Here is a 27844-nt window from a genome sequence, read left to right on the forward strand (position 1 = left end):
AACCCAAGTTTTGCTGAAGAATAGGACCTACTTGTCTATTGTACTCAGTACTCAGCTTTCTAAAGGGCTGAATATTAAAATTCCTACATATCAGTGCTACATTATTTGGGTATTTTAGGCTGAATCAATGTCTCTGAACTTTTGACTACAAAGTATAATGAAACTAGAAATGTGGTGGCAGCACTTTCTCAAGTTCCTTGTGAGAGAGCAGGTCAGATGGGGATTTCCTTCAACTTTTGACATACAAATCAATTATTTAAATATACCCCTGATGGGATGGGGGGTGGCACTTCACTTCACTACACTGTACACAGCATTACAACATAGTGCTTATGGGATATATTTACATAGGATTTAACCAGGAATATATTTTTGTAGTGTTTTGGCTCTTAAATAGCTAGTACTAAATGAGATTACAGTACTTGTGCCCAATCATGTCCTCAAACAAGCTTGTCATCTCATTCTTAATCACGCACACACTTCAAAATCTAGACCACGTTTTGCTAAAGAATAAAACTGGTACAAGAACTTGCAGGCTCTTAATTACTTCCTAGAGTGAGCATATTAGTGTCCTTTTACATTTCAATTTTACAGCGGTTCTCTATGTAATTGCTATCAGCAGATTGCTGCAATAACTCCAGTTATAGGCACTACTTATAACCTACCTTCATGGTGGGAATATCTACAACAGTCAAAACATGTTAGTATTTGCACATGATTGAGGTAGACTTTAACCAAGCTGTTTTCAAAACCACATACTTTGCTTCACTAAGCTACGTGGAAAGACACTGTCCTAATAACATGATGCAAGCATTTAAACCTAAAACCAACATCTTGTTACATTAACTCTAGTTTATTTGAGAACAGGTAAGGAAGCAGGGGGTTTGACACTGGTGGGGTAAAGTAAGATGTATTATACTTGCATTCACCATTCTCAATGCAATACCTATTCAGCTATCATGTTGAGGTAAGGTAGACTAGCTAACCACACACTGACAGTACATTTAAGGGAAAGACCCTAAAGTTCAATCTGAATTTAACATCCTAGCCTCTAGCTCGGACTTGCTGCCAACAGTCAGCAGTTGAGAGGTGGCTCTTATACCTGTCTTCTGTAAAGCTGTTATTTACCTCTGCTACTGAGGTAAATCTACTACACAGGCTAGTAGATTAAGTGAAGGAATAAGTGCGCACTCTACTACAAACAGTGTTGTAGCCTTACAGGCAAAGTAACTAGGGATGTTAATATGCTTGAAAAAATAACTGACACATTAAAGCACAGTGCTAATTAGTAGGCTAAGGACTAAGTCTCTTGCTGTTTAACAAAACTAGACGTTTTAGGTCCACCCTCTAGAATACACTCTTTTCACTAAACAGGACCCAAAGCAGAATTTTCAGTAAAAGGCCTTGCCTAAAGTTGGTTGTTCCCTATAGGATTAGCTGCTAGAAGCAGAAATCTTTGGGATTTGCCTGTATAAGACTATTGGTATCTGTCACTCAACATTGTGGGCTTGGCCTGATAAGAGATAGAAACAGAACTACTCAGTCACAAGAGCATTCATGAGATTTAGTCTCATGCATGTGGGAAAAAAGTTCACACTAGCTTTGGTGGGAGAAAGAAGAGAATTGCACCTTGACTGAAGCTTCTGACAGCTTAAATAAATAGTTTTTCTGGTGGCAATAGCCATTCAATTTTTTTTTTTTTTACAGAATCACTTCCAAACAGCTAAAATACTAAAAGAGACCAATTCCTCCCCCCGGTCCACCAGGGCTATAATTTAATGAGTTGGAATGAAGACAAAGTATTAATTGATTTGATTTCACATATTTTTCACATATATATTTTCCTGCAAGGAATTCTGTCAGATTAGCTAAAGCCAGCAGAATAGTCACCCCTTCACCGACCAAGAGAGATCAATTCCCCTTTGAGACATGTTGATATTCAAGTGGCTAATGTTAAAAGGCACAGAGAGAGCTAGGAGAGACAAAGTAAAGTGGAACTTAAGCATTATGAAATCACCAATCAATCAACCACACACCTCATTTGGAACCAGAAGTATGCAATCAGACAGCAGCGGAGACAAAAAAAAAAAAGAAAAAAGCAAATACAGTACTGCACTGTTAACCTAAACTACTAAAAAAAAAAATAAAGGGAAAGCACCATTTTTCTTCTGCATATAAAGTTTCAAAACTATATTAAGTCAATGTTCAGTTGTAAATTTTGAAAGACCCACTATAGTGTTTTGTTCAGAGTTATGAACCGCCATACTCCGAGGTTCTACTGTATAAGGGAAAACTGGCTACAGTATCCATTCCTGAATGCTGTTTTAAGGCCTAATACTTGCTGTATATGCAAGTAAATGTAGGAAGGCATCAGATTAGTTTCATACCCTGTACAATATACTCTCTACGATTGGATCTGACTCCCTGAACATCTCTAAAGTTACAAATGTAAGTCAAAGTAAACCTTTAATTAAAAACTTTAAACGATTTTAAACCAATGATGCTGTGACAGTGCAAACAGCATACAATTTATTGCTCAACTTCTGCATGGGTACATTAAGTTTTTAAAAACCATTTTATACAGATGTTTTGTTAAAGCTCATGTAACGGATGGCAATACAATGAATATCAATGCTAAAAACACTCTGTAATAAATAATAGAAATGAGAAAATAAAACAGTTTGTGGAGGGGAAATTATACTTGAGTATAAACTAATTACAGCTACAGACAAAGCTTGGGATGTGGTAGAGTCAAAAAACCTACTATATAGTGTTAAATACAACAAATGGCACCTGTTAACTATATGGTGCAGTTTAAAATCTGAAGCAATGTGAGCATGCTACATTAAGCTGTATGATGCATACTTATGATATAGAAGCAAAGCTTTTACTTCCATCAATGCAGCCAGTTTAAACGCACCAGAAGTTTAATACAGATGTAGTGTTGTAGAACAAAAATACAAAAGGAAAACTTGTGTGCTCTGGACTCTAGTATACAACAAAAAATGGTAAAAATAAATCAGTTTAGGGAAGCTGAACCTATGTGCAAAAAAAATTTAGAATACATACTGTACAAAGCACCATTACAAAACTGTTTACAGCGAGAAATTAAATCCTCTGAAACTCAACTATGTGCTGTATATTTGAAATCTACAAAATAGTCACTGTTCATAATTAAACATTCATAATGAAAAGCAACAGCATGAAAACATGATGCAGCATTTCTCTAAAACAACTTTATGCAACTAAAGAATGGATAAAATAAAACCCAGTAAGGACAAGCTGAAATAAATATTCACATTAATCATGGGTGAAAGTCCAAGGTTCAATGCAACAGAGGGCTTAGCACCTGTTTGAGGGAAAGTGGCTGACATGATTTTGGAACTATTTCATTAGTCAATACTTCTGCAAAATGTATTAGAAAACTTCTGGCCAGCTGGGGTGCTTTATTTAAAGCTCTTAGTTGTTATGAAGGTAAAAAGGCACTCCGAATACTTGATATATTCCTCATAACTGATCAAATATATAGCAATATTAAGTTTGTCTATCCATGTCCATAGTATTTTAAGAAATTAGATTTTACAACATTGAACTGGTGGTGCTAGAGGGATTACACAACACCAAAATGCCTAGCAGGAAAGCAATTCACCTACAGCTAAAGCTGCTGTGACACTTCAAACACTGGATTAGGGTTTTTTAGTTTTTGTTTTGTGTGCAGATTCCAATAAACCCTTACATTGGACTCAACATCTCCAACCTATAGGAGGTTAGGACAGGGGCCAGCTACAGATGCATGTTCTGGCTGTTTAATGCAGGGAGTAGACTACAGTGGGGAGGGAGATGCATACCTGAAACAGCAGAGGCCGGATGCCATCAAGAGACTTTGTACAGTGGCAGCTCAGAAGAGGCGCTGAGCTGCAGCAGTCAAACCTGGGGATACAGTATTTGTGCTCGGTATCCCCAGGCTAGGTCCTCTAGTGTAACAGATCTGCATTGCCCCTCCCCAAGGAGTCACTTGGATGAGGCGTTTTTTCTGTTCATACACCACAGGGAAGAGCTGCCTGCAGGATCAGGGGAGTCACATGGGATGAGACCTGTCTGTGGAAAAAATCCCAACCATACCTTGGGCAGGAACAGCCACCTCCCGCAGAGCGTGGTGCTGTCAATAGGCCATGCCTTTTGGATGAAGAATGTAGTGAGACCATCTCAGCAGCCTTGCACCGAAAGGCCTTGCAAGTCACTAATGAAGTTTCCAGCCAGTGAAGTGACAAAAGAACCCTGGCTCTAGAGAACAATCCATCTCATGACCCTCAGAGTTTGGGAAGGTCTCTTAGAGGCAGTGTTACCACTCAACATGACTGAGCGCAGCATAGAGCTGCAAGCCCTCCAAATGAGGAAAAGGGTCTGGCAAACCGCAAGCCCAGCTGCCAAAGCAGATCTCTTAGCTGCTTCCGGTGTGCATCAACAAGCAACTAACGTCTCCACCATGCACGAGCCCAGATGGGTATGTTTGTTAGAACAAGCAGCATCTAGCAATCATACTACTGAAGGAAATGTAGCCCAAATCCACATTTTGACTTCAGTGATGGTATGATCTCATTACAACTGCTCTCAAATAGACGTACTATTAGGCTATTAATCATTCCAGTGAACACAGTCCATTATTAGCTTACGTGCTGTAGCAGTCAGATTTGGCAGAATGAATTTATATGTTGACATTCACAAACTACAGAGAATAGACAAGACAAAAAAAAAAATCACTAGTTCATTATATAACTTATGCTGTGAAAGGAAATAATTGTTTACATCCCATTGTCTTAGTGAGTTCAAGACTCTTGTTTCTCATTAATGTAAAAATAGTGCAGATTTCTAATGATTAATTATGATCCAAGTTAAAAAACAACAACCCAACACTGACTAGAAAAATTCGAAATTACCTCCAAATGTTGCTCCCCTCATTACTGTGCAAGAGGGCAGGCAAAATGCCAGTTGTAGATTACAGATCATGCAGAAGAATGCTGCTATAAAAAATATGCAGTGAGTAGCCTACCTTCTCCACACCCCAAAAAAACAGCACTCTGACCTCACAGTAGGATGCTCATTTGAACAGCCCAGGATTCCCTCCATTGGTAGTGCATTATGTTCCCATTTGAACTGTCCAACCCACAGTTTAACTCTTACATATTATTTACTCTCATCCCTACAACCAGTGACAATGTTGTGCTTTACTCACCTCATTTTCAAAGCACATCACATCGTGCATGTTTAACAGAAGAGCTTTTGCCATTTGAGTTAGTTACTTTTCCTTATTTGTAAATTGTGCAAACCCACAAGACATGAGCAGCCAAACAAAGATTAAAAGGTGGTTTACCTGATAAGTCTTTAAGCATCAAAAAGTACACAATGTGAATTGGCTGCATTTGAACATAAAAAGCTTTGGTTGATTAGATAGACACAGTGGGTTCTGAAACATGAACTGATGACCAGGCAGAAGACTGTCAACATCACCTCATCAGCATGCTTTAAGAATTTTTTTAAAATGTAGCATTTGTTTTAAATTGAAAGCAAAACCAAAAATACTCTCGACAATATCAACTTGTTACAAAAATGCTTGTTTAAAAAAACTGAAATGACTAATGCTCTTTAAAAAAGGACTATTCCACATTTAACACAAAGTACTGTACCAAATGCAGTATTTCACTCATACTAGGAATCTGACAACTGATAGAAACAGGACACAGAACTTCATGTCTGTAATTCATGCTTGAAAAATATAAAAAAGCCCAATTCTGGGTAACATTTAAGTTGAACATATAATGCAGAATATAATATTTCACTATAAGAAAACGCAGTTAACATGTAAGTGGCTGTAATTAAAAAGTTAATGATTCTTTTAACCAATTTTATGCAAAGTTAGAATAATCCAAAAAAAATTTTTTTTTTTAAATAGCAGGTATAGATGCTGTTCAGTATGTTTATTCGAGCTGAAACGTGATTTGTACCGACTGCTGAAGTTGTGTCTTCTTGTCTGTGAGAATAGAAATCAGGTAGGCAAATAGAACAGATTACCTTTTACAAAAATAGTAGTAGTCTTTAAGTGTAGAATACTGCTTAACTGTCAAAATGTAGTAAAAGTCAGCATTCTGTATGGTCAAGAGATTAGTTTTTAATAGCAGCTGAATGGTTCCACGGCAAGAGCCACGGGACCTATTTTCTTGAAGGCAAAAAAAAAAAAAAAATTTCCAAAATTGTCCTTTTCCTCACAGTGTTCTTGAGTAAAAGAGGAAAAGCATTCCTGTATTTCAAGCATTTCTTGAGTCTTGGCTGAGGGGAGGGCTTTCTGGCTGACAGGAGTATAAATAGAGTCTCAGGTAAGTCTGCAAAGGGTCATTCCACAGCAAACCCACATGTTTCTTCAATGGCGGTTAGCAGCTTCTCATACAGCTTGTCATAGCTTTCATAGGGAGGAATGTCTATTCGATTAAAGCTGTTAACAAAAAACAAAAGCTTTTTAGAATGAGTTTCAGCTCTACCAAGAAATCCAAAATTGATGCAGTTCTGTTGCACTACAACTGCATTTAACATCCTTGAAACACTTTGGCGATAAGCATGCAACTTCTTGTATTAGATTACTAAATTACATTACGATAGCCAACAGAACTACACTGATATAAACAAAACCAGACTATCTCCTATTGCCATAAAACATGGAATTCTTTCCCAAGCAGAAAAGTTATCAGGAGAGGAGAAATAAATGACAGTTGATAATCTAGATGGGCTACATCAATGGGCACGTGTCCATTTACCAAAACGCCAATATTTCCATGGAGGAGTGAAAACGTAACATGGTCTTACCAGGTATGAGCTTTCGGCAAGTTATTAGTGCTGGCATCAATCTGGTGTATTGTAAATAGCCTGGGCCCCGCAGCACCTGCAAATCCAGTAAAGATGAATTCTCTAGCACTACTACAGGATAGAACCCCCAAACTACTATTTTGTAACTGTTAAGAAGGCAGAGTGAGAAGTAAACAAGCAGGTGAGACAGATGAGCCACGTACTAAGGAAATGAAAACAGTATAATATTGTGGCAGGGAGGGAGAGAACACACAGAACAGCAAATGGAAAAGCTCTCTCCACATTTCCCCATCAGACAGAAATTTGGTTTTCTTCACACATGCACAACACTCAGACTGTTTAAGCCAGTGAAAGATACACAAGAACTATCAGTACAAATGTAAATCTGTATTGCACTAAGGTTATATAGTAGAGCCTGATCCACACACAGTTTTTATACAGGTATCACTATTTCAGTTAGGGGTGTGATTTTTTTTTTTTTTTTTTTTAAACTAATACAACTTATAGTGTGGTCACATTCATACCACTATAGCCGATTTCTCCTCGTATCAGACTAATCTACACTGGTGTAAGCACATTTATATCTGTAAAAAACAGCATCCACTTCAGGGTCACGTTTACAAAGGTGTGATTTGTGACCAAGACAGCTGTGATGGCAAAAGCCCCTAATGTAGTATATTAGCAAAAGGAGAAGTTATTACCTTACAGTAACTGGAGTTCTTAGAGATGTTTTGTCCCATGGATACTCCATCATAGGATGTGCATGCACCTGTGCACTCTTGATCAGTAATTTTAGTTAGCAGTGCCTGTGGGTCCACGCCTACACTCTATACATCCTTGTGATCTGGTGTGAGAGTATATATGGAGGGTGGACCCGCCACTGCTCCAGTTCCTTCTCAGACTGGAAGCACAGGAAGACTTCACAGCAGAAGAGAAGAAAGGCAGGAGGTGGAGCACCCATAGGGACAACACATCTCAACTTCCAGTTACTGTATAGGTAAGTAACCTCTCCTTCTTTGAGTTATTGTCCCTCTGGCTGCTCAACTGTAGCAGTGTCTTGACATGGAGGCGGATCTCAGCACAGCGCTGAAGAGAGAGTGCTGCTCTAGGTTCTCTCTGACGTGGAAGCAGGTTGAATAGCAGAGTGCCCAGAGAACATGTGCACACAAGACCAGGTTGCTGCTCTGCAGTTGTACATGATGGGTATGTCTTTAAGAAGGGCTATAAAGGTGGACTGGGCCTGTTGGAACGAGCAGTCTGCTTAGCAGGAGAATGCGTTCCTGCAGCTTTGTAACAAGCTAGAATGCATCAGAAACCCATTTACATCGTCTGAGCAGAAACTGGCTATCCATTCTCTTGGCAAAGGAGATCAACACATTTCAGGATTTTCCCTCCAGGCTCTTGTTCTGCCTCTAGGTAAAAGGCAATGGCCCTTCTTACATCCAAGGTATGGAGGCTAGCTTCCTCCCTCAAGGAATGAGGCTTGGGGTAAAGCTCTGGTAGTCAGATGTTCTAACTGACATAGAATTCTGAAGAGACCTTAGGCAGGAAATGAGGATGGGGGCAAAAGGTCACCTTGTCATGGCAAAATGTAAGTAGGGAGGGTCAGCCATGAGTGCCCTTAACTTCCCTACCCTTCTGGCCATAGTTATGGCTACTAGGAACAAAGTCTTGAAGACAGGTAGAGGTGTCAACAGCTGGGCTCCTTAAGGCATTGAGAAGCAGATTAAGGTCCCACGGATGGTGCAGACTCCTTAACATGATGAAACAGATAAAAAAAACCCTCATGGAATGTGGGTGAGGTAGAAACAGAAAATCCTTTGATTGGTGGATGAAAGGCTCTAATAGCAGCCAGGTAACTCATAATGGAGCTCAGTGATAACCTTGTATGTTTAAATTCAGCAGGTAACCTAGTACATCTGTGAGGAGAGATTCACAAGGGGATATGGATCGATGGGTACACTAGACTTGGAAGTGCCTCCACTTTTGCAGATAGATTTTCCTTGTACTTAGTTTCCCACTGCTCAGGAGTATGGACTGAACTTCTGGAGAGCAGCCCAATTCTATGCCTGAGAACTATCGAGGAGCCAGCCCTTGAGGTGCAGAAATAAGAAACTGGGGTGCATTGTGGTGCCCAAATCCAGTGTCAGAAGATCTGCAAGAGGAAGGCAAAGAGATGTTCACAGAGAGATGAAGCAGCTCTGGGAATCACACTTGCCTTGGCCAGGATGGTGCTATCAAGATAGCTACAAGCTTGTTCTTCTTTCAGTTTCTCCAGTGCCTGGAGGATCAATGGTGCTGGAGGGCAGGCGTACAAGAGACAGACTAAAGGAAGAGTTCGGCGTTCCCCATGGAGTTGTGTCTGTACCCATTCTCCCTACTCCACGAGCAGAAGTGTTGGCATTTTGCACTGGATGGTGTTGAAAAGAGATCCACCTCTGGAAGGACCCAGGACTGGCAAATAAGTTGAAAAACCAAGTTGCTGAATCACCTCTCATGGTTTTGGAAGTGCCTGCTCAGGGAATTTGCAACAGCATTTTGCAAGCCTGTCAAAATGGCTTTTTGGAAGAAGATGCAGACTGGGAGGTCACCATCAAGGAGGGCCTCTTCTTGTAAGAGCTGGACCTCTTTCTGGAGGGTTCTGCAGGTCTCTCATAGGTCTGGTATTGAAAAAGTCAAGAATGCTGAGCAATCTGAGATATGGTAAGTCATCTCTTTGTTGAAGGCATATAGATCCCCAGGGATTAGAGAAAGAGATCCAAGAAGCAGTAAACATTCATGTCATCCAGGACAGGACCATCCTTTTCCTTTCCTTATGCAACACCATAGTGGGCTTTCTGGAGGATACCCTATAATACTGGTCACCGTACAGAGTCCATGTGTTCCAAAAAGCCCACTGTGGTGGTATATAAGCAAAGAGCATGATCTCCTGCCAGGGATGACATGAATGTCTGTTGTTTCAGTGATCTCCCCCTTGGGAAATATCTCCAGAGGGGGGTTAGAATGGAAAGAATGGTAGAATCCTAGAAGGTATCTTCTCCTGTGTCCAATGGAGGAGCCCCAAGCATAGGTAGCGAGGGCTGGATCGTTACTGGGGGTTCATAGTGATGAAGCTTGTGTGCTGCGATCCAGGATAACAGAAGGAAGCTCTGGCTGCAAATGGTAAAATAGTACCGGGGAGGGATCCCTCTAGGTATTCCTTAGGAGGGGGGAGACCCAGGCTTTTCTGTAACTAAGAAGTCTTCATGGGAGAGAAACCTGGACAGTGCTCAATAAGAACCTGAGATGGTACTGGGGCCTGCGCAAAAAGTACGGTCCATGCACTCCAAGTGTACGCTACAGAGGTAAAGTCCGTGTGTTCTTTGTGGCTGTGTCCAGAGGAGGGCAGTACCGAAGCACAGTTGAACAAGGCTTCTTAGGAGAAGTCACTGTGTCTGGAGATCTCCAGTTCCCAGGCCAACTATGGAGGTGCTTGGTGCAGTTTGTTAGAAGACTTCTTAGCACAAGGCATAAGAGAAGTTTTTTTGATGGGTAATGGTAGCTTGGTACTGGGGGTGTGGGGAGGGTACAGACAGAAGCCTCAGCAGTACCCATACCGGGATGCAAGGTCACCTTGCTCTCTGTCCTAAGAGGTAACCTTGGAGACTCTCCCCAGGGAATGAGTTTACCACCTCTTAAGAGTGCTTCAGTTCTGAAGCTGCTTCACGGTCTCTGGAAGTCACTGCTGCAGCCTGAGTGACTCAGGCCGTTGTGCCAGGGAAGGGCGTCACATCCTGCAGGTCTCAGACAGTGGAGCACTCCATCAGGAGGAACTTCAATCTAGCCTCCCTCAGCTTAAGAAGGCAGTAGTGGAGAAGCTAACAGAAAACTCTGCTATGCTTTGTTTCGAACCAAGGGCAGCTGAGAAGGAACTGGAGCCTTGGCGGATCCCCCCCCCCCCCCCCCATATACCCTTGCACCAGAGGACAAGGATGTATAGAGCCAAGGCATGGATCCATGCACACTGTTAACTAAAATCTGCAATCAAGAGTGCACCAGCGCATGCACATCCTACAGCGAATGCACCCATAGGGACAATAACTTGAACTTTTACCAATACAGCTTACTACACTCAGGGTGATGATGGAATAAGTTATAAAAGCTACAGCTTTGCCAGTATTAGCTGCATCCACGTTAGCAGCATTTTATCGGTATAGTGCACCGGTATAGCTATACTGGCAGACTGCTTCCACCGCTGATCTGACCTTAGGGGTTGTACAACTTTAACTATACCAATATAGCTAAAGTGGTACAACTTCTGTGGTAATCAAGGCCCCACTGGGCACTTGGGTGGTTGTATGGCCCTTCCCAGACACTAGGATACAGTATGTGCTGCAAAATTCTAGCTCATGTTAAGGATTTAACACACAGGTTAAGTTAGCCATGGCAGTAATAGGGGTCACTAAGAGAACATTAAACAAGGCAAGTATCTAGTGGGTAATACAGTGAGTTAATCATAGGAGAGAAAGCACCTAAATGAACATGGGGCTCTCACCTCTGCTTAAGCTTTTCATGTTGCCATTTAAATATGCAACATAGTAGAGAGCTCCTCCTATATGTGTTAGCACTCAGTGGAGTACTGCATTCTGCTAACAGGTACTAATGCCCATTAATGAAACCTTAGTACTGCAGGGGATCTAGGCCATCTGAGGAACCCAAAAGACTACGCAGGCCCTATGTGAGTGAGAAGGCTGGGTGGGGATAGTTGGTTTCCAGAACCCCTGGCTTTTGTAAGTGGCAACTGATATCACAAGGTTTTTGCTCAGTTGGAATCCAGCCTTTCTACCGGTAAAGAAAATACTTCTACACCGCTACCCCACTATAACGCGACCCGGTATAAGATGAATTTGGATATAACGCAGTAAAGCAGTGCTCCGGGGGGGGGCAGGGCTGCGCACTCTGGCAGATCAAAGCAAGTTCGATATAATGCGGTTTCACCTATAACGTGATAAGATTTTTTGGCTCCCGAGGACAGCTTTATATTGGGGTAGAGGTGTATTTGGTGAGTGTGTTCTCTTAGACACTTTCCTCCATCTTGAGAGAGCAAACAGGCCTGAACGGATTGCCTCTGATTTTGTTCACCTAGCAGCATGGATGACAAAGTTAGAACTGTTGCTGCAGAAAGGTAGAGATTCTATCAGAGTTCCAAAGGCAGTTGGATAATATGGTAGATTCTTTCTGTTCCTGGCCTGCTCACCACCATGTGGCTCCTTCCATGAAGGAGTCACCACCACAAGAGTCTCTCTCACCCCTGTTATAGTCGCAAAGAAGTTACTTGTTGGCTTTCCTGGCCAGGGAGTGAATTGTAGACAGCTGAAGAGGCAGTGAGGGATCGTAAAGTGAATATTACAAAACAGGCTGCCAGACAAAACAGCCAAGAGAATCACATACAGGTCTCTGATGTCCAGAGTTCACTACAATTAGAGAAGACTAGAGAATGGAGCGCTTTACTGAATGAAAGAATTGGGCAGGTTACAGCTGAGAGTCACAAGGTTATGGGACAGGAGAGAAGAGTATCTGATAAATGATACAGCTAATCAAGACCACTGAAAACCCCTTTGTAAAAACAAAACAAAAAGAACAAAAACACAAGTCACATTACAGACCAATAATCTTATTTTTATGCAAGGTTTCTGTGATGTGCTATTTCTTTCCTCAAATGGATCCCTTTTAAGTTGGTTCCCATCGAACTTTTACCTTGTAATGCTTTAAAACCCTGAAGAGGCACTCTGGATGAGCCGGTCACAAACTGGAGCAATCGTGCTCTCCTCTCTTCATCGAAGAGCTCCACAGCTTTCCAGAACCATTTCACAATGTTGCTGTCTGGAGTACAGTGTTTTAACCTAGTATTTGCCTTCCAGTCATTAACATCAATCTTTCCAAGTCCACAAATGATGAGCTGTTAATAATTGTATACATCATCAGTGGTCAATACAAATAAGTGACATTACATCTAAGCATCAAAATATAATACATGTTTAAAAAAAATACCTATAGATTTCAGTACAAATGGAAAGTTACAGGCTCTCTCTCTTGTTTAAAGGCATAGAATTATATAATTTTATTCTGTAGTAAGAAATGTCATACAATGAATCCATTTTCAAGGTGCCATATTTAAACTTCATTTCAAACAGAGCAGCCAGTATCCAAAAGCTGTGTGGCAAAGATAATTTAGGGAGCTTGAAAGTGTCATGTGTTTCCAGATGTATACTTTACCGGTTAAATTCTTCATTCAGATGTTGCATTGCTGCCACTGAGTTCAAAAGAAGGAGTTTCTTATGAGTAGCTGGGGGTATAATCTGGCTCTCAGAATTCAACTAATTCTGTTTTTTCCCCCCTCTTAATGTAACTTTTTATTGCAATCATATCCACACATATTGTACAAATCAGTTTAAACACATTTACAAGACAATGCACAGGTAAAATGTATCTTGGACTTTGTTTTAATTTTGTTATAACATCCATCCTGATTCTGTCAGAGCTTAAATAAAAACTGTGCACTGTGAACATGTATCTAAGAGTTTTATCACCGTTACATCTGAACGCCTTCAGTTTAAAAATCAATAGCAATAGCCAAGTCCCTAGTGAACTTCATGGAGTCTCTGGCACTTCTTCCTTTTTTGAATAAAACCTCTATGTGCATTTATAATGTTTTTATTTTGGGGCGGAAATGGTTGTCTTTGAGCAGAGGGGAGTGTCAGTATTGTGCATGTCATTCTTGCGAGGGTGGAAAGGCCTATTTCAAAGAAGAAGGTTTTGCAGTATTTCTGAACGAGTCAAACTCTGGATTTGCCTAATCTCCTCTGGAAGCTGGTTTCTCTAGAAGCCAGATCCTCTTGACAGAGAATGCTTTGTTCCCAGTTCTCATGAGGCATACACAAAACTATTCGGAATTTGCTTGTTTATTCTCCCAGTGAGCAGGCCATACATTAATCATAATTTATTCCAGTATAACAACAATAACTTTACAAAAGGAAACATAGGGAAATGTGGATAATTCACACTTTAGCCATTTTATAAACCAACACACATACAATGGCTCTCTGGTTGTGCAGGACTGACAGAGAGAAAAATCCCAGCTACGGATTCTATATTAGATGTCGGTTTTTAAAAACAGACTTTGGGAACTTGCTGCATTTGTCCAGGGCAATACGGTATTTCAGGTGCTGGATCTTTACGTTTAGTAGAGCACTTAATGGCAGTGCTAAGGCATACATGTGACTTTAAGGATAATGCACTGCCACCTCCACTACAGAGAACACTCTGGACCAAAATGAGGTGATTGCAGATACTTCGAAACAGAAAACCAACTGAACCAAGGTACAAGAGGGGGATCCATACTACATGTCCTATCAGAACTGATTGAAATAAAGGAAGTGGCTACTTCTACAGTCACTATGCAACACCTTATTCAGTCACTCCTAAGATTAACAAAAACAAATGCCCAAACCTGTGTGTATACACTCTACTAAACAGAGTTAAACAATGCAGACCATATGAGAGAGAGAGAGAGAATGCTTCAAGCTGACAAACTCGCTACTGATTCTGTAGAAGATATACAGAAGTGAAGGTGTAAGAAATCAACCTCAGAATTCCAAGGCCTGGATGACCTTTTGTGTTTAACTGTGGTGCTTGTAATATTGCACCTGCAAAACCCCAAAAACACTGGGGATGCAACTTAACCTTTTATTGTTACACTTGATGACATAATGTAACATTAGTGTACTGACCTCTAACTCCTTCTCATCAAATGTCTTCAACAGATGTTGTGGGATGACTTCATTAAATCCCTTCTGCAGTGCTAGAAACTGAGCTTCAATTCCTCGTAAAAACCGCCAGTTTACATAAAGCCTGCAAATCAAGTGAAAATTCGTTTTGTGAAAAATATATTCAAACACAATAACCCTGCACTTTATCCAGCCCAAAAACTGAACTTACTGACAGCAACCTAGCACAATAAAAATACTGTACTAGTGCTTAGATAAATGTGGCACTGGCAATAAATTCAAACAAGCCAAACTCTCTTAGGGAGGAAACTAAAAGAGAAGCTTTGCTTGAAAAAATAGATGGATAATTATTTAATACCTGACATATTCTTTTTTATTTTCCTCTGTGACTGGGATGCTTTTGCCATTGGGTTTCAGTTCATGTTGAATAATTTCCCCATAAGCATTGTGTTCCACACAGAACGTATGGTCCAAGACGCCTGTAATATCATTCTCTCTTGTGGAGGGAAACAAACAAATGGTTCAGTGAAGAAGACATACTCTGCAAATGTATTACATTCATAAATACTTACGATAGACATCTCAATTTAATTTTCTAATCAGATTTGGTTTCAAAATATTGATAATAAGCATAACACAAGACAACCTATTATTTCTTTATTATTCTTGAATTATATTTTGGAACACTGTCAAACCTTTTGATGCAACACTTTTAGCAACATGCTGCTGCTCTTTAATGGTTTACGTCGGGGTAGGCAACCTATGGCACATGTGCCAAAAGTGGCACGTGAGCTGATTTTCAGTGGCACTCACACTGCCCGGGTCCTGGCCACCGGTCTGCATTTTAATTTAAATTTTAAATGAAGCTTCTTAAACATTTTAAAAAACGTACTTTACATACAACAATAGTTTAGTTATATACAGTATTATAAAAAGAGACCTTCTAAAAACGTTAAAATGTATTACTGGCACGTGAAACCTGAAATTAGACTGAATAAATGAAGACTCGGCACACCACTTCTGAAAGGTTGCCAACCCCTGGTTTAAATGATCAGTAAATAGAAAAACTAAGTTTCTGATCAGTTTCTGATCAGCTCAGTGAATCAAAAATTCTTCCATGTTCAAAAATTACATTCACTACACACGTCCATGCGTCTATAAAGCTGAAATACTCAATTTTTTAAAACTTTTTGTTTACTATGAATACTATAAAGATATACTTAGTCTAGAAAGATATACTGTAACTCTACCTTAGACATTTGTATTAATTCTAACAAAATTTTAAATATCAATTATTAAATGTGCAATACATACAGTATCCAGACTAAGCTGTTATGAAGATCTGGGTCAACCAATTCCATGTCATCAAGAGTAATTGGCTTTCCTAGCAATTGCTTATAGAAAGGCAATGTGAAGCCCCCATCAATATAATGTCCATGAAACACAGCCATCCCCATAATCCGTCCAACAAAATGGAAATATGATAAGTGTTCCTGGAATTAAAAGAAAAACAAATGCATTCAACTAAACCAGACTTCCAGAGAGAGTACTTACTGAATTTCAAATTTCAGAATTAAAACTTTACAATCAAAAAGTTTCTAGGTTTTTTGTTGTCACGCTTTCAGAACTTGGTTGGCAACAATTCAGAGATCTTATTACTCAGCACAGAAACAACTTGTTTGAATTGCTTTACGGAAAGCAATTCAAACGTCTAGCACTGAGATTAAGGAGAAATATTTGGTATTTTTCTTTAATTCTAAATACAAAGGGGTCATGCCATTGCACAAATTCAATTTCTAGTAATGATAATGTGAGAATTAGACTCCTAAGTCTAAGGCATTCCCCATGCTAATTCGAAGATGAATTTCCTAGGTCACAGAAAGAATGAGTTCTGTAAATTTGTCATCGTTTGTACCGGGTTAACTGCAGAGTCTGGGTTGATTTGCAGCGTATAGATATCATCTCGTGAATACTGGAAGAGGCCATAATATGGATTCAACATTTCATGAGACAACAGGTAAAGCCATTCCCTGGGGAAATAAAATAATAATTTTACTGCATGTTTCAGACAAATACATTTCTATGGTGACAAGTTGTGCAAAAATTGAGATTTTCAACTGTAAATATTTATAGCGATGAATACAGAGTTAAGCTATAAACAGGACAGAAAGCAGAAATTACTTTTACTCGCCCAGTAAGCATACAGTACTTGAAAACTGGCAGGGTCCCAACTCTGCAAGCCTTTTCTTCAACTTAATCTCAATAGTTTCTGGTTGCTTCCCCTTCTTTAGACATTACACATTTAAGACAAAGTTGTATATTTTACTCACTATACAACACTGCTGTATGATACTCTGCTGAACGTATCCATTACCTGAAGGCCATTTACTTTAAAGCCTTCAATTTAAAGTGCTAAATAGGTTAGCACTGATTGATACATATTGGTTTAAGGGGCAGAGGAGAACAGCCATAATTTTTCATACTGCTCCTTTGCTTCTTTGGCTGCCAGCAAAGCAGAGGGCTGATTGTCCAAGGTAGGCCAACCAGAAGTAGTGCTAGAAAACACTAGCAGAAGCATGAAAAATGACACCTTACTGCATCTGTTATTTCTACTTTTGAAACATTTTTGTTATAATTGAACAAGCAGCTGTAATTAAGTCAGCAAAATATTAGATTGTTGTAACAGTAATGATTAAAATGAGAAGTTATCCTCCAGGGATGGGAGGTTACATGAAGCAAACACACTGTAGTGTTATTATGCAAAATCAAGTAAAGTTATGTAGAGCCCTTCAACTCCACGGTTATCTGCTTTATATCCACGGATGTGGATATCTGCGGGAACATTTTTGCGGATCGCGGATCAGATGCAGATACACATTTTGTATCCATGCAGGGGTCTAAAGATATGTTCAATATAATAGTTGCCTTGTGTCTTTCATTACGACAACCTGCCATACAGCACCTAAAGATGCCAAAGAAATACTACCCCAATTTTGGGGGGGAGACGGATGCTTAAGAATGAATGAAAGTTGCAATTCTCACTACTTATGTATTTTTTAGAATTTAACATAAAAGTGCTATTCACCACAATAAATACGTTAACTTCTATCTCACAGCTTATTTAATTCACAGGTCACAAATCCATATGCCAGCAAGGATGGGCATGTTAATATTTTTGACTGTATTACAGTAGCATCTAGGTTATTTTACAGTAGCAACAAGGACTTCATATGTTAAAATACTTGTAGCTGTTATATCAAAACCATTTTAAACGATGTTTAAACTGAAACATTTGCTACCAGCAGAAAAAACTGTTTTTTTAACAAGTGAAAAATTAAAATAGGCTTACTTCCCTACTCTAGTAACTGCTAACATTTGACTTTAAATCCTAGTCAAAGTTTTCCATTCAAAACTACAATATTAGACTCACTTTTCTTACCAAAAATGTACCACAAGGTGGAGTCAGTTCTTAATGGTGTAAACTCTCCGATATCTAAGCTTCAGTAACCAGAGGGGGGAAAAACCAACTACATCTTCAGTGGAGTTACTAGAAACATATCTCACATTTAAAATGCATCTATGTTAAGATCTGCAGTAATCTTGCAGATTTACTTACAAGATATACCCCAACAAAGGAATTAATATTTTCTACTCTAGAGAAACACCAGAAAACTGAGAGAAAAATTTTTGATGTACAAGTTATTAGTGGAACACACATTAAAAAAAAAAATTTAAAAAGACACAGTACTTAGAAGCAGGATAATTTAGATCATGTTTTCTAGCATACCTGGCAACCCCTCCATAATCAAGGCCTTCTTCTCCACGAAATTTTATCATTAATCGCTTCCACAGGTCCTTCGGCCTCATCTTCATGACTTGCCTGTAAGACTCCTGCAATCACACCATCTACTGTCTTATTCACTGCTGTTTATGGATAGACATCCTACTACTATTTGTTATGGTAAATCATTTGACTCTGAGTTCCTAAACCAGACGGTGTCCTTTCAGTTATTAACCACCATTTCTCAAACTACTATGTTTTCTACCAATAAAACATTACCCGTCAAATAAAAGACTAGATATGCTCGAAAAGCCACGGATCCTTAAATTGCTGGTCATGTGCAGGGATTGTTTCTCTTTTGTTTTGTCCTTCTATAGCTTCTACAAGTAATTAAAAGCTATAATTGTCAGTAAACTTCTTTGAAAATTGAAAGTGCTATATAAGGGCTCATTTCTCCTGTCTGAGAAGACAAAACATGGGCAATCTGTAAAGGGTAGGTACAAAAACAAATCTTCAGGGGAGCATTAAGGAATATCAAATATTGCAAGCACTGGATGCCTTCTGCTACTGGGAAACCTAGAGTTACACCTCTATCAGGTAACTCCCACACACTATGGGAAGAAAATGTGTGGCTAAAGAAACTGAAGAACAAAGAGGTAGGAGGAATGAAGAACTGGGTATTAAATGTACAGTTTCTATTTGAGAGCAATGTCATGATCCCCTGGAGCTAGCACCCCGCCTCCAAGGGACTACAGCTTTTCAGAGTTGTCAACCCTTGCTATTAGAAAATCATGAGTCAGACCCCCAAATATCATGAGATTAAAAAAAAGTCCTCATGATTTTTAAGCCAATGAAATGTGGGTTCTCTATTTCCCTACTGGTTTCTGAGCCTCTAAGGTGCTCTCAGGTCACATTTTCAACCTTTCCTCTGCAACCACACAGCTAAAAACGTACCTTTTAGTACAGCGAGCGCCCTGGGGAGGGCAAGTTGTTGGCTGACAGTGATTTCTAAGTAAAATTAGGCCTCACTCATGATCTCGCGATAGCTCTCAAATGTCTTTTTTTTTTTTTAAGCAAATATATATAAAAAATTCTTGACATTTGAGAGTTCTATCGCAAGATCGTGAGTGAGGCTCAATTTTACTTAGAAATCGCGTCACTCATGATAAATTTGTGAGTTGGCATGTCTGATTACCGCACAGCAACTCCCCAGCTAATTAAAGTGAGATGAGCGAGTCTTCAAAGGAAGACTCATCCAATCCCGCTTGGGTGGAAAAATGGTGACCACAATGTGGAGACTTGGAAGTTGAGTGTAAAGTGAGAAGGTTGCAGTGGAGGAAAGCCAAAGAATTACAACTGCATAAGATCATTTCAGCAAAACAATGTTGCAAAATTCCAGTGAGAACACTGCACTTTGGGTGTCTCCTGTCAGTCAGCAGCCTTGAGAATTCAAAAATCTGAACAAAAATGTGTATTTGAGATACATACTGTGTAATTACAATATCAAAGATGAATGCTATATGAAGTTATTTACCTGTTATATTTATAAAAAAAATTGTTTTCAATCTACACCCTCCCTTCTCCTAAACAACTGCCCCTCCTTTTTCATTTCTTTCCTGGAAGAGAATCCCATCCCATCTAGGATCTACGATTATCTATACACTCTCCTCAACCCTTACCATCACCACCCCCTCGGAAAAGTTCCCTCCCCTACTCTCTCTCTCCCGTCACTTAAAAATGGGTAGAGTTTCCTTAGCTTCAGATTACCTCAAAAATCTCTTCCCTGGAGACTTCAATACGACAGTGGCCAGCTTGGGGTTGGTGCTGTGACAATTCTTGCCTCAGAATCTTGAGTTTCTGCACTAGGTCTCGCTTATACCTTGGCACAGTCAGACATTCTGCCTCATCTGGAAGCTGGCACAATGATACTACCTGCTGTTGCTGCTGATGATCTTTAAGTTGGTTCTGACGGCTAGGAATAAACAGAGCTATTTTCAGAAACTCAAGTCACATGCCTGTATTTCCCTCTCAGATATTTTTTAAATTTTAGTATTTACAACAAAACTAGTTTCAATGACACATGGTTACTTATTGTAATTACATTTTTTAAAATGTCCAGTTTCAGTAAAAGGAAAAAAAGAAAAAAGTCCAGAGACTTTATCCTGACCAAAGACATATGCTTCTGTCTTTCTTGGCAAGTAGCTGGTTTCAGGGTTTGTTATTTCCATTAGTGCTATTCTAATAGCACTAAAAGGTTATAGCAATGTATAATAAAGCATTATCTATACAGTTTTACCACTGAGCTGCTGACACTGAATTTCTTAGATACCATTTCCATATTTCCTTTGCATGTTTTACCTTCCTCCATTTTAAAATTCAGGGATATGCCAAACACTACGCCTCTAATCTACAGTCAATACCACAGTCTGTTTTAAATGGCTTGTCTGAAAAAGAGTAAGCTTACAAAAAGATGTTTGTATTGGCAGCTTGGCAAGGACCTTGTCCCTTGTATCTGGACTAGTCTGGGCCACAGGAATGTAGGGAGTTCACATGTAACTAATTGGCACAGATAATCACATAGTTTTACTACCAATTCTAAGAGATTTTATAAAGCTACAGGCATGTGAAAGTGTCCATCTTGCACACAATAAGTGGATATTCTTTGAGCTAGATCAGTGATACCTAAACTTTTTAATAAGGTGACCCACCAACTGCATTTTGTCTTTTTTTGCAAGCCAACCAAGGTCCAAATTCATGGGGAGAAGAAGGGGGCAAAATCATAGGCCAGCGTCCTCTTCTGCCCCTTTCTCCTCACTCTACCGAGGGGGCACTGGCCACCTGCAGCATCACCCTCCACCCCAGCAACCCTAATCCCAGCCCAGTGCAGAAGGGAGAACCTGTGGGGATGGGGGAGTGGGACAGAAAGCGAGCCTGCCCTGCACTCACCCCCCAGTGGCAGTTCCCATCCCACTGGACTAGACCCAATTCCCCACTCTAGGCACAGGGCCACAGTCCCACTCTGTCATGAAAGTGGGGTGGCCACGCCAAATCTCAGTGGTGCTGTAACCTATCATGCCAGGCCATGTCTGGAGTGCGGAATCAGGCCCAGCCCCACAGGAAAGGAGCCGCAGCTCCAGGGTGAGTGTGAGCTGGGCTCCCCCTCTGCACTATACCTGCGACCCGCTTAGAATCTTCCCATGACCTGTTGGTGGGTCATGACCCATCATCTGGGAAACCATGACCTAGCACAACGGTGTAAAAAAGGTACGCTTTACTTAAGCTGTCCAGCAAAAACTCTTATGTGGAACACAGAAGATAGTACATTGAATGTACAGTACTGTATAATGAAGGTTACATTTCAGTATGTGTTTTTTCAGTTGACTTATTAATGATATCTCAAACTTCATACACGAAAGATTCTAAACAGAACCATGCATAATTTTAGACCTGAAAATATTTTAGTCTGTTGACTGTTTTGAACATGATCTGCTAGAAAGCTCCCTATGAACAATGGCCAACCAGAAGTCATTTCCAGCAAGCTTTCAGCATTCAGGGTTGGCAGTTAAAAGCGAAAGTCCCAGCTTGCTCCAGGGTTTCAGTAGCCATTCTGTTATTACAGAACCCTGTCTTTTAATGCAATTTAGCAGGGCGAAAAAGGAGGAAAACTGGGATCAGAAAGATCACTGCAGACCAACAACAATTACAAGGTGGTCCATGCTGCCAGAGTTTGATAAACACTGCCATAGGGCACATTCTAAATCACTAAAACAAAAATAAAATGAGTTTTAATGTTAATATTTGCTTTTATCCCACAGGCTCTAAGGAGGGGATAATGGAATTAAATTCAGTTCTACCACCAATATTTAGGACAGAGAACTTATTAATTATCTGCTAGTCAGGAAACAGGTATCAATGGAATTTTTCCTCCCCCTTCTGCCATTGCAAATTTCACAGAATAAACTGTAAACTACTTTGCATAAGATTTAGCAAGAAGCAGATATCAGAGAAATCTCCAGGAGCAGTTATTTGGGGTGAAGAAAGAAAATTAAATTTAAACTCTAAAAATACCTCTGTAAAGTGACCATGGTTGGTTTTATTTACAATGAGCTACAATTATCTTAAAACCATTATCCTAAAAAAAGGCACTAAAATGATTTAATGAGGAAGACAACCAACATCTCAGTGCTACTCAGAGCTAAAGCGTAAGACAGTCTACTTCCCTCTCCATTCTTTCCCAAAAAACTCAGACAATCATTTCTATGGACTTGTCTACACTTAAAACTCTATAGTGGTGAGGTTCACTGCTGTAGTGCTTCAGGAAGGGATCTCCCATTGGCAAAGGTAAGCCACCTCCCCAGGAGGTAGTAGCTATGTCGATGGAAGAATTCTTTCATCAACTTAGCACTGTCTACACAGGGACTTATGACAGTTTTACTATATCACTCAGGAATATGAATTTATCACATTGCCGAGCAACGTAGCTGGATCAACTTAATCGTCTAGTATAAACCAGCCCTAAAGGTCCACCTCCAAATGGCCCTTGAAGCAAAGTCCCCCACATAGCTCCTGAATCCAGCCCTACATCATTAGTGCTATGTATTTCTACCCGTGACTTATATCTAACACTATCCTCTCACTCATGATGAGACATATGACAATAGATTGATGTTTAACAACAATATAAACTCCATATACTCGAGGATAACTCTTGATGATGCTCAAGTTAAATGAAAGAATGATTTCCTTTTCCTGCACATTCTAATTCCACAAGGGCAAGCCAGTAAAAACATCCCTTGTATAAGGCCTACCAGACAAGGTAATACTATATACCGTACTCAAGATAGTAGTCCTGTAGATACAAAGCCAATTAATCTCAGTCTTAAAGGAAAAGTAAGTAATCTGTGAAATCAGCATGAGTTTAAGAACTATGCATCAAATTACAATTTTTTAAAATATCAGCAGGACTGGAGGGAGAAAAATAAAACAGTATTAGCTGAATCAGACCAAAAACAAATCACAATGAAGTATTAGCTAAATAGTTTGCAGTACTTAAAAAAATAAAAACATTATTTTACCATTACTGCACTGTTGATGCTGGTATTTTGCTATTTTCATAGTTATTTTTCAATGTTTGTATCACCAGAAAATTGCTCAACTACACTTCCAAAGTAATATACTCAATGAAGCATTTATTTAACTCATTCAGCTTTGAAAACTATCAGTAACTCTGGGCCAATATTTAAATTTTAAACAGAATTAGGTAGCTATGTATAATGGCATCGGGGCAAAATGGCATCTCTGCTCAATGGAAAAGTCAGTATCATCTGAACTGAACCCTATGTTACATTTTTGGACTTGGAATTATATTCCACCCATCCCTCTTAAACATTATTATTTTATTTTTCAAATAATTTACAAAATCTTTCAGGCCTAAGGCAAATGACGTGTTTTTACTTCAGAGCAAATGGGGGGGGGCGTGGAGAGAGAATCACTTTCACATATCCTGTCTGGTACAATAAAAGAATAAACATTACAGAAGATTTGTCAGCCTGCAGACACTGTTGGTTGAATTTCTAAAATCCTTTTCTAATGAAAGACAGATGTACAAATGAAAAACTTAAGCATGTTGTTATATACAGCTTGAAGAAGTGTAAAATGGTTCTGGAGTTTGCTAGTCAAACTGGATTTTTCTGATGCAAAGCTAGCTCTATTGTAAGCACAATAAAATGTCATGCGAACGACCATGTCATAGTTATTTTGTACATATCTATGAAATGGCAACTGATGGATCTAAACAGAGGCTGTACTAACCAGAATATTTCTTTTTTAAAAATAAATATACTCCTACAAATTGACTTTTCTACAAATATAAAAATTGTATTGTTGTACAAGAGAATTTTTGGTTAAAATATCCAAAATAAAAATAGTTCTGTGTGTTGGATGTGTGCAGGCTCCCAAAGTATCACTGGTAAATTCAGTTTCAATGCCAGCAGGCAGCTAAGGAGACAAGGAATCTAAACACAGTTAAGAAAAAAAGGTACATCGTTCATAAAAAGATGCCATCTTATACTACGAAGACTTTCATAAAATGCCCATAACACTCAAAAATATGGTCCTCAAAACATTTAAAAATATTTTTTTCTCATGTTTAGATGACAAATTCTCTCTCAATACACTAGATTCCAGATGTGGATTGTCCAGACAAAAGCCATTTTCCCAAACCAGCTAGCCTACTTAAAGGTGATGGCACAAATTACATAAAAAGCTTTTCTGGATGTTTTCGGAACCTAATTTGATTCTTCTACTTGCTGGCTCCTGACATACTCTCCTTGGCTTCACTTCCCAATGGCTGAAGGCTGGTCTACCGGGAACTTTTATTGGCATAGCTAAAAATCCACACACCCCCAAGACATAGTTATGCTCACCTAACCCTCTGTGTAGGCAGTGCTAGGTCAAAGGAAGAATTCTTCCATCTACCTAGCTACTGCCTCTTGGGGAGGTGGATTATCTATGCCAATGGGAGAACCCCTTCTGTTGGCACAGGTAGTGTCTACACTGAAGCTGTGCTGCTGTAGCAGTTTAAGTGTAGACATACCCTGATTCCCTTTAAGAAAACGTATTGCTATCCCTCCCAAACACCTCCTTTCTCTCCATCCAGCTCTTCACTGTTTCTTCCATTCAACACCTAGTTAATGCTATGCAGGTGTTTCCAGAAACAAAGGTCTTAAAAAGTTGTTAGTGGGAGAAACAGCAGAGTCAAAATTCCAGCAACGTCTGGTCAAGCTGATAGCTGTGTCTAGACAAAACAAACATTTGTATTCTTTTTGGTTTCCACATTTAGTGGTATAGAAACACTCCAATGCGAAATGAGTACACCAGGAATGAAAGTAAGCGCCAGAATTCCTTAATGTTTATTTAATAATAATAATAAAAAGGCAGTATCTGAAAATACCCAGATTTAGGTTTTGCTTAAGATTCTAAATGCTGGGACATATTCCTAGTGCACATCATAAATACCCTTACTATTTTTCTCTGTGTTTAGTAGTAGCTTCATTTCTAATGAGTGGTTCTTTTTGTTCAGAATGTTTCTAATTGTCTTTATTAGAGATCTGGAGCTGGACAAACTGTGGAAGGATACCTAGTTGCTCCCTGGCCCAAAGCATCAATGTTTTATTTTAACGACAACAAAATATGTCATCTAATTTTTTTAAATCAGTTTGTTACCCCATAGACTAAAACATTAAAATCTGAAGACAATGCAAAAAGGTACAGCAGGCACTACTTTTACTGTCCCTGGATAAATGCCACTGTTATACAATCTCTCACCTGGGGTGGCAGATCTCTTCCATTGGATGGCACCTGCCCCCCCATGACATCACAGTGGCCACGCCCCTGTTGAAGGGTGGTAGAGATTAAAATATTTATATAGTAATCAAAGCTCTCTCATATATATATATATATATATTATGTTATTACACAGATGTCTGCAGTATGTTAATTAAAGGGCAAATACTGTTGCAGAGAGTTTACATAACANTATATATATATATATATATATATTATGTTATTACACAGATGTCTGCAGCATGTTAATTAAAGGGCAAATACTGTTGCAGAGAGTTTACATAACACAGAATGCGCCTTGGCTTATAACAAGCACTCTCACGAGTCACCTTCTTGTTCGAATATTAAATTTAATACGTGCTGGACACTTCTCAAACTTACTTTAAAACTAAGTGCAAATTAGCAGATAGCCGCGGATCTGTAAACTGTGTCGTTCTGTTGTTATGGTCGACAAAATAAACTCTGCCTGTTGCTGTATTACGGATCTCCCATCCAGGAGGCAGTGGACCAAGCTCTTCACAATTGATGTTGCTAAGATCCCTGCAAAAACAAATATAAAATGAAAAATACCTCAGCATTTGGCCTCTGAGCCAAACAAGTGTAAATGTAACAGAACAATTCCATGAAGTCTGAGAAAATGTATTGTTTCAGAAACTTAATCTGTTCAGCTGGAATCTCTACTCCCAAGGTACAATCCTACCAAAGAAAATGAAAATATACACACCCGACTACACATGCATTGGAAAAGCAGTTATTACATAATCTTCATTTTTACAAAATAACAATCAGATACTAATTTAATACAGATTTAAAACAAAAATAAAAGCTGCCACCATATTTGCCAACCGGAGTTGCACCAGTTTTAACAATAAACAGTTTTAAAAATAATAATAGTCATTTAAGCCACTCAATCACATTTAAAAAACTCCCACAAAACAAACCACATTTCTGATTAGTTACATTTTCCATGAAGATTTATGCATGATATCTGCCTAAACAAAGTCATTTTTGGCTGTTTTAAAAACAAAATTAGATGCAAGAAAAGCTCTAACGAGTATTTTAAGTAAACAATTAAGTGGTCTCAGGTAATCTCTATTAAAGTCAGAAGAATGCAAGTAGCATATGCAGGTTAATTTATTTAAGATGAATACTGTGTTTTTTAAAAACTGCATAGCATTTCTCTGAGGAATGATAAAACATCCTTTCTCCCTGACAACCGTTAGGTACTCTAGCTCAACTTCTGTTGACATCCTTGGAAGTAGGGCATATGTAACTCATGAAGCAATTTGGCCCCAAATACACAGATTATGACTTTTTACAAAGCAAATTATTATGCTGCATCTTTAAGCATTTGGTATCTTTTGTAAAAGGACCAGTGCCCCAATTCTTTACCAGTTTGTAACAATGGCAGTCTTCAACTAATGTAGAAGACTATCAATCCCACTATACCCTTTGTGAGGTCTTGTTGTAGAATATGAAGCATAGCAGTACTGCTTTTGATTCAGAAAAGAGTAGTGTCATTGTAAATAGTTAGAAAATAGTATTTTAACACAGGATATATGAAAGAATTTACAAGATTACAATAAGTATAGTGAAAGGAAATCTCGTTAGTAGCTCACCTTTTTAGGTGGAGCAATAAATACCTAGCAAATAATAATTTTTGTCCAAAGCATTTTAATGAATCAATTTTTCATAATGGGGTTAATTTGCAGATCCACTGACCTCTTGCTATCACACAGAAGCTTCTATCTTTTACATTATAATTACAGTTTGAGAAGTTTGTGCTGCTCTTAATTAAATCTATTAAATACAAAAATAGCTGAATATAAATGTTGTTATATTCCGCCACCAGTCTAGAATTTGGATTTCCTTCCCCATCCCCAACCTGAACAATCAAAATGAGGCTGATCTATTTAAGAGAGAGGCATGTACTTATATAGGCTACAGGTATAATTTCTAAACCCTCCTTTCTTGCATCAAGTCTGTAGCCGTAAATAATGACAGGGCAAAATGACGGAAGTACTCTATGAAGTAGATGTTAAGCCACCTGATCACACCCACAAACAACTAAATGTCAATATGCTCTCAATTGCAACTT

At 39.1% G+C, this 27844-nt stretch overlaps 1 protein-coding gene across 4 annotated transcripts in view; it reads right to left on the minus strand.

Moving 5' to 3' along the window:
- Positions 1-4738: 4738 nt before the first annotated feature.
- The window catches only part of SMURF2 (SMAD specific E3 ubiquitin protein ligase 2), an 89501-nt gene continuing 66395 nt past the window's right edge, over positions 4739-27844 (minus strand). For 2 of the 4 annotated variants that reach the window (XM_034790558.1, XM_034790562.1), the window contains 11 exons: positions 26128-26286; positions 25729-25794; positions 20170-20374; positions 18409-18512; positions 16537-16651; positions 15936-16114; positions 14980-15117; positions 14625-14745; positions 12592-12793; positions 6856-6931; positions 4739-6487 (listed from right to left, as the gene is read on the minus strand). In XM_034790558.1, coding sequence (XP_034646449.1) covers positions 6388-6487; positions 6856-6931; positions 12592-12793; positions 14625-14745; positions 14980-15117; positions 15936-16114; positions 16537-16651; positions 18409-18512; positions 20170-20374; positions 25729-25794; positions 26128-26286 — 1465 coding nt within the window. In that variant the 3' untranslated portion in view covers positions 4739-6387. The remainder of the gene's footprint in view (positions 6488-6855; positions 6932-12591; positions 12794-14624; positions 14746-14979; positions 15118-15935; positions 16115-16536; positions 16652-18408; positions 18513-20169; positions 20375-25728; positions 25795-26127; positions 26287-27844) is intronic. The other 2 variants (XM_034790560.1, XM_034790561.1) reach the window with 2 other exon arrangements.

Source organism: Trachemys scripta, chromosome 14 (assembly GCF_013100865.1).
Source record: "Trachemys scripta elegans isolate TJP31775 chromosome 14, CAS_Tse_1.0, whole genome shotgun sequence".
Lineage (NCBI taxonomy): Eukaryota > Metazoa > Chordata > Testudines > Emydidae > Trachemys > Trachemys scripta.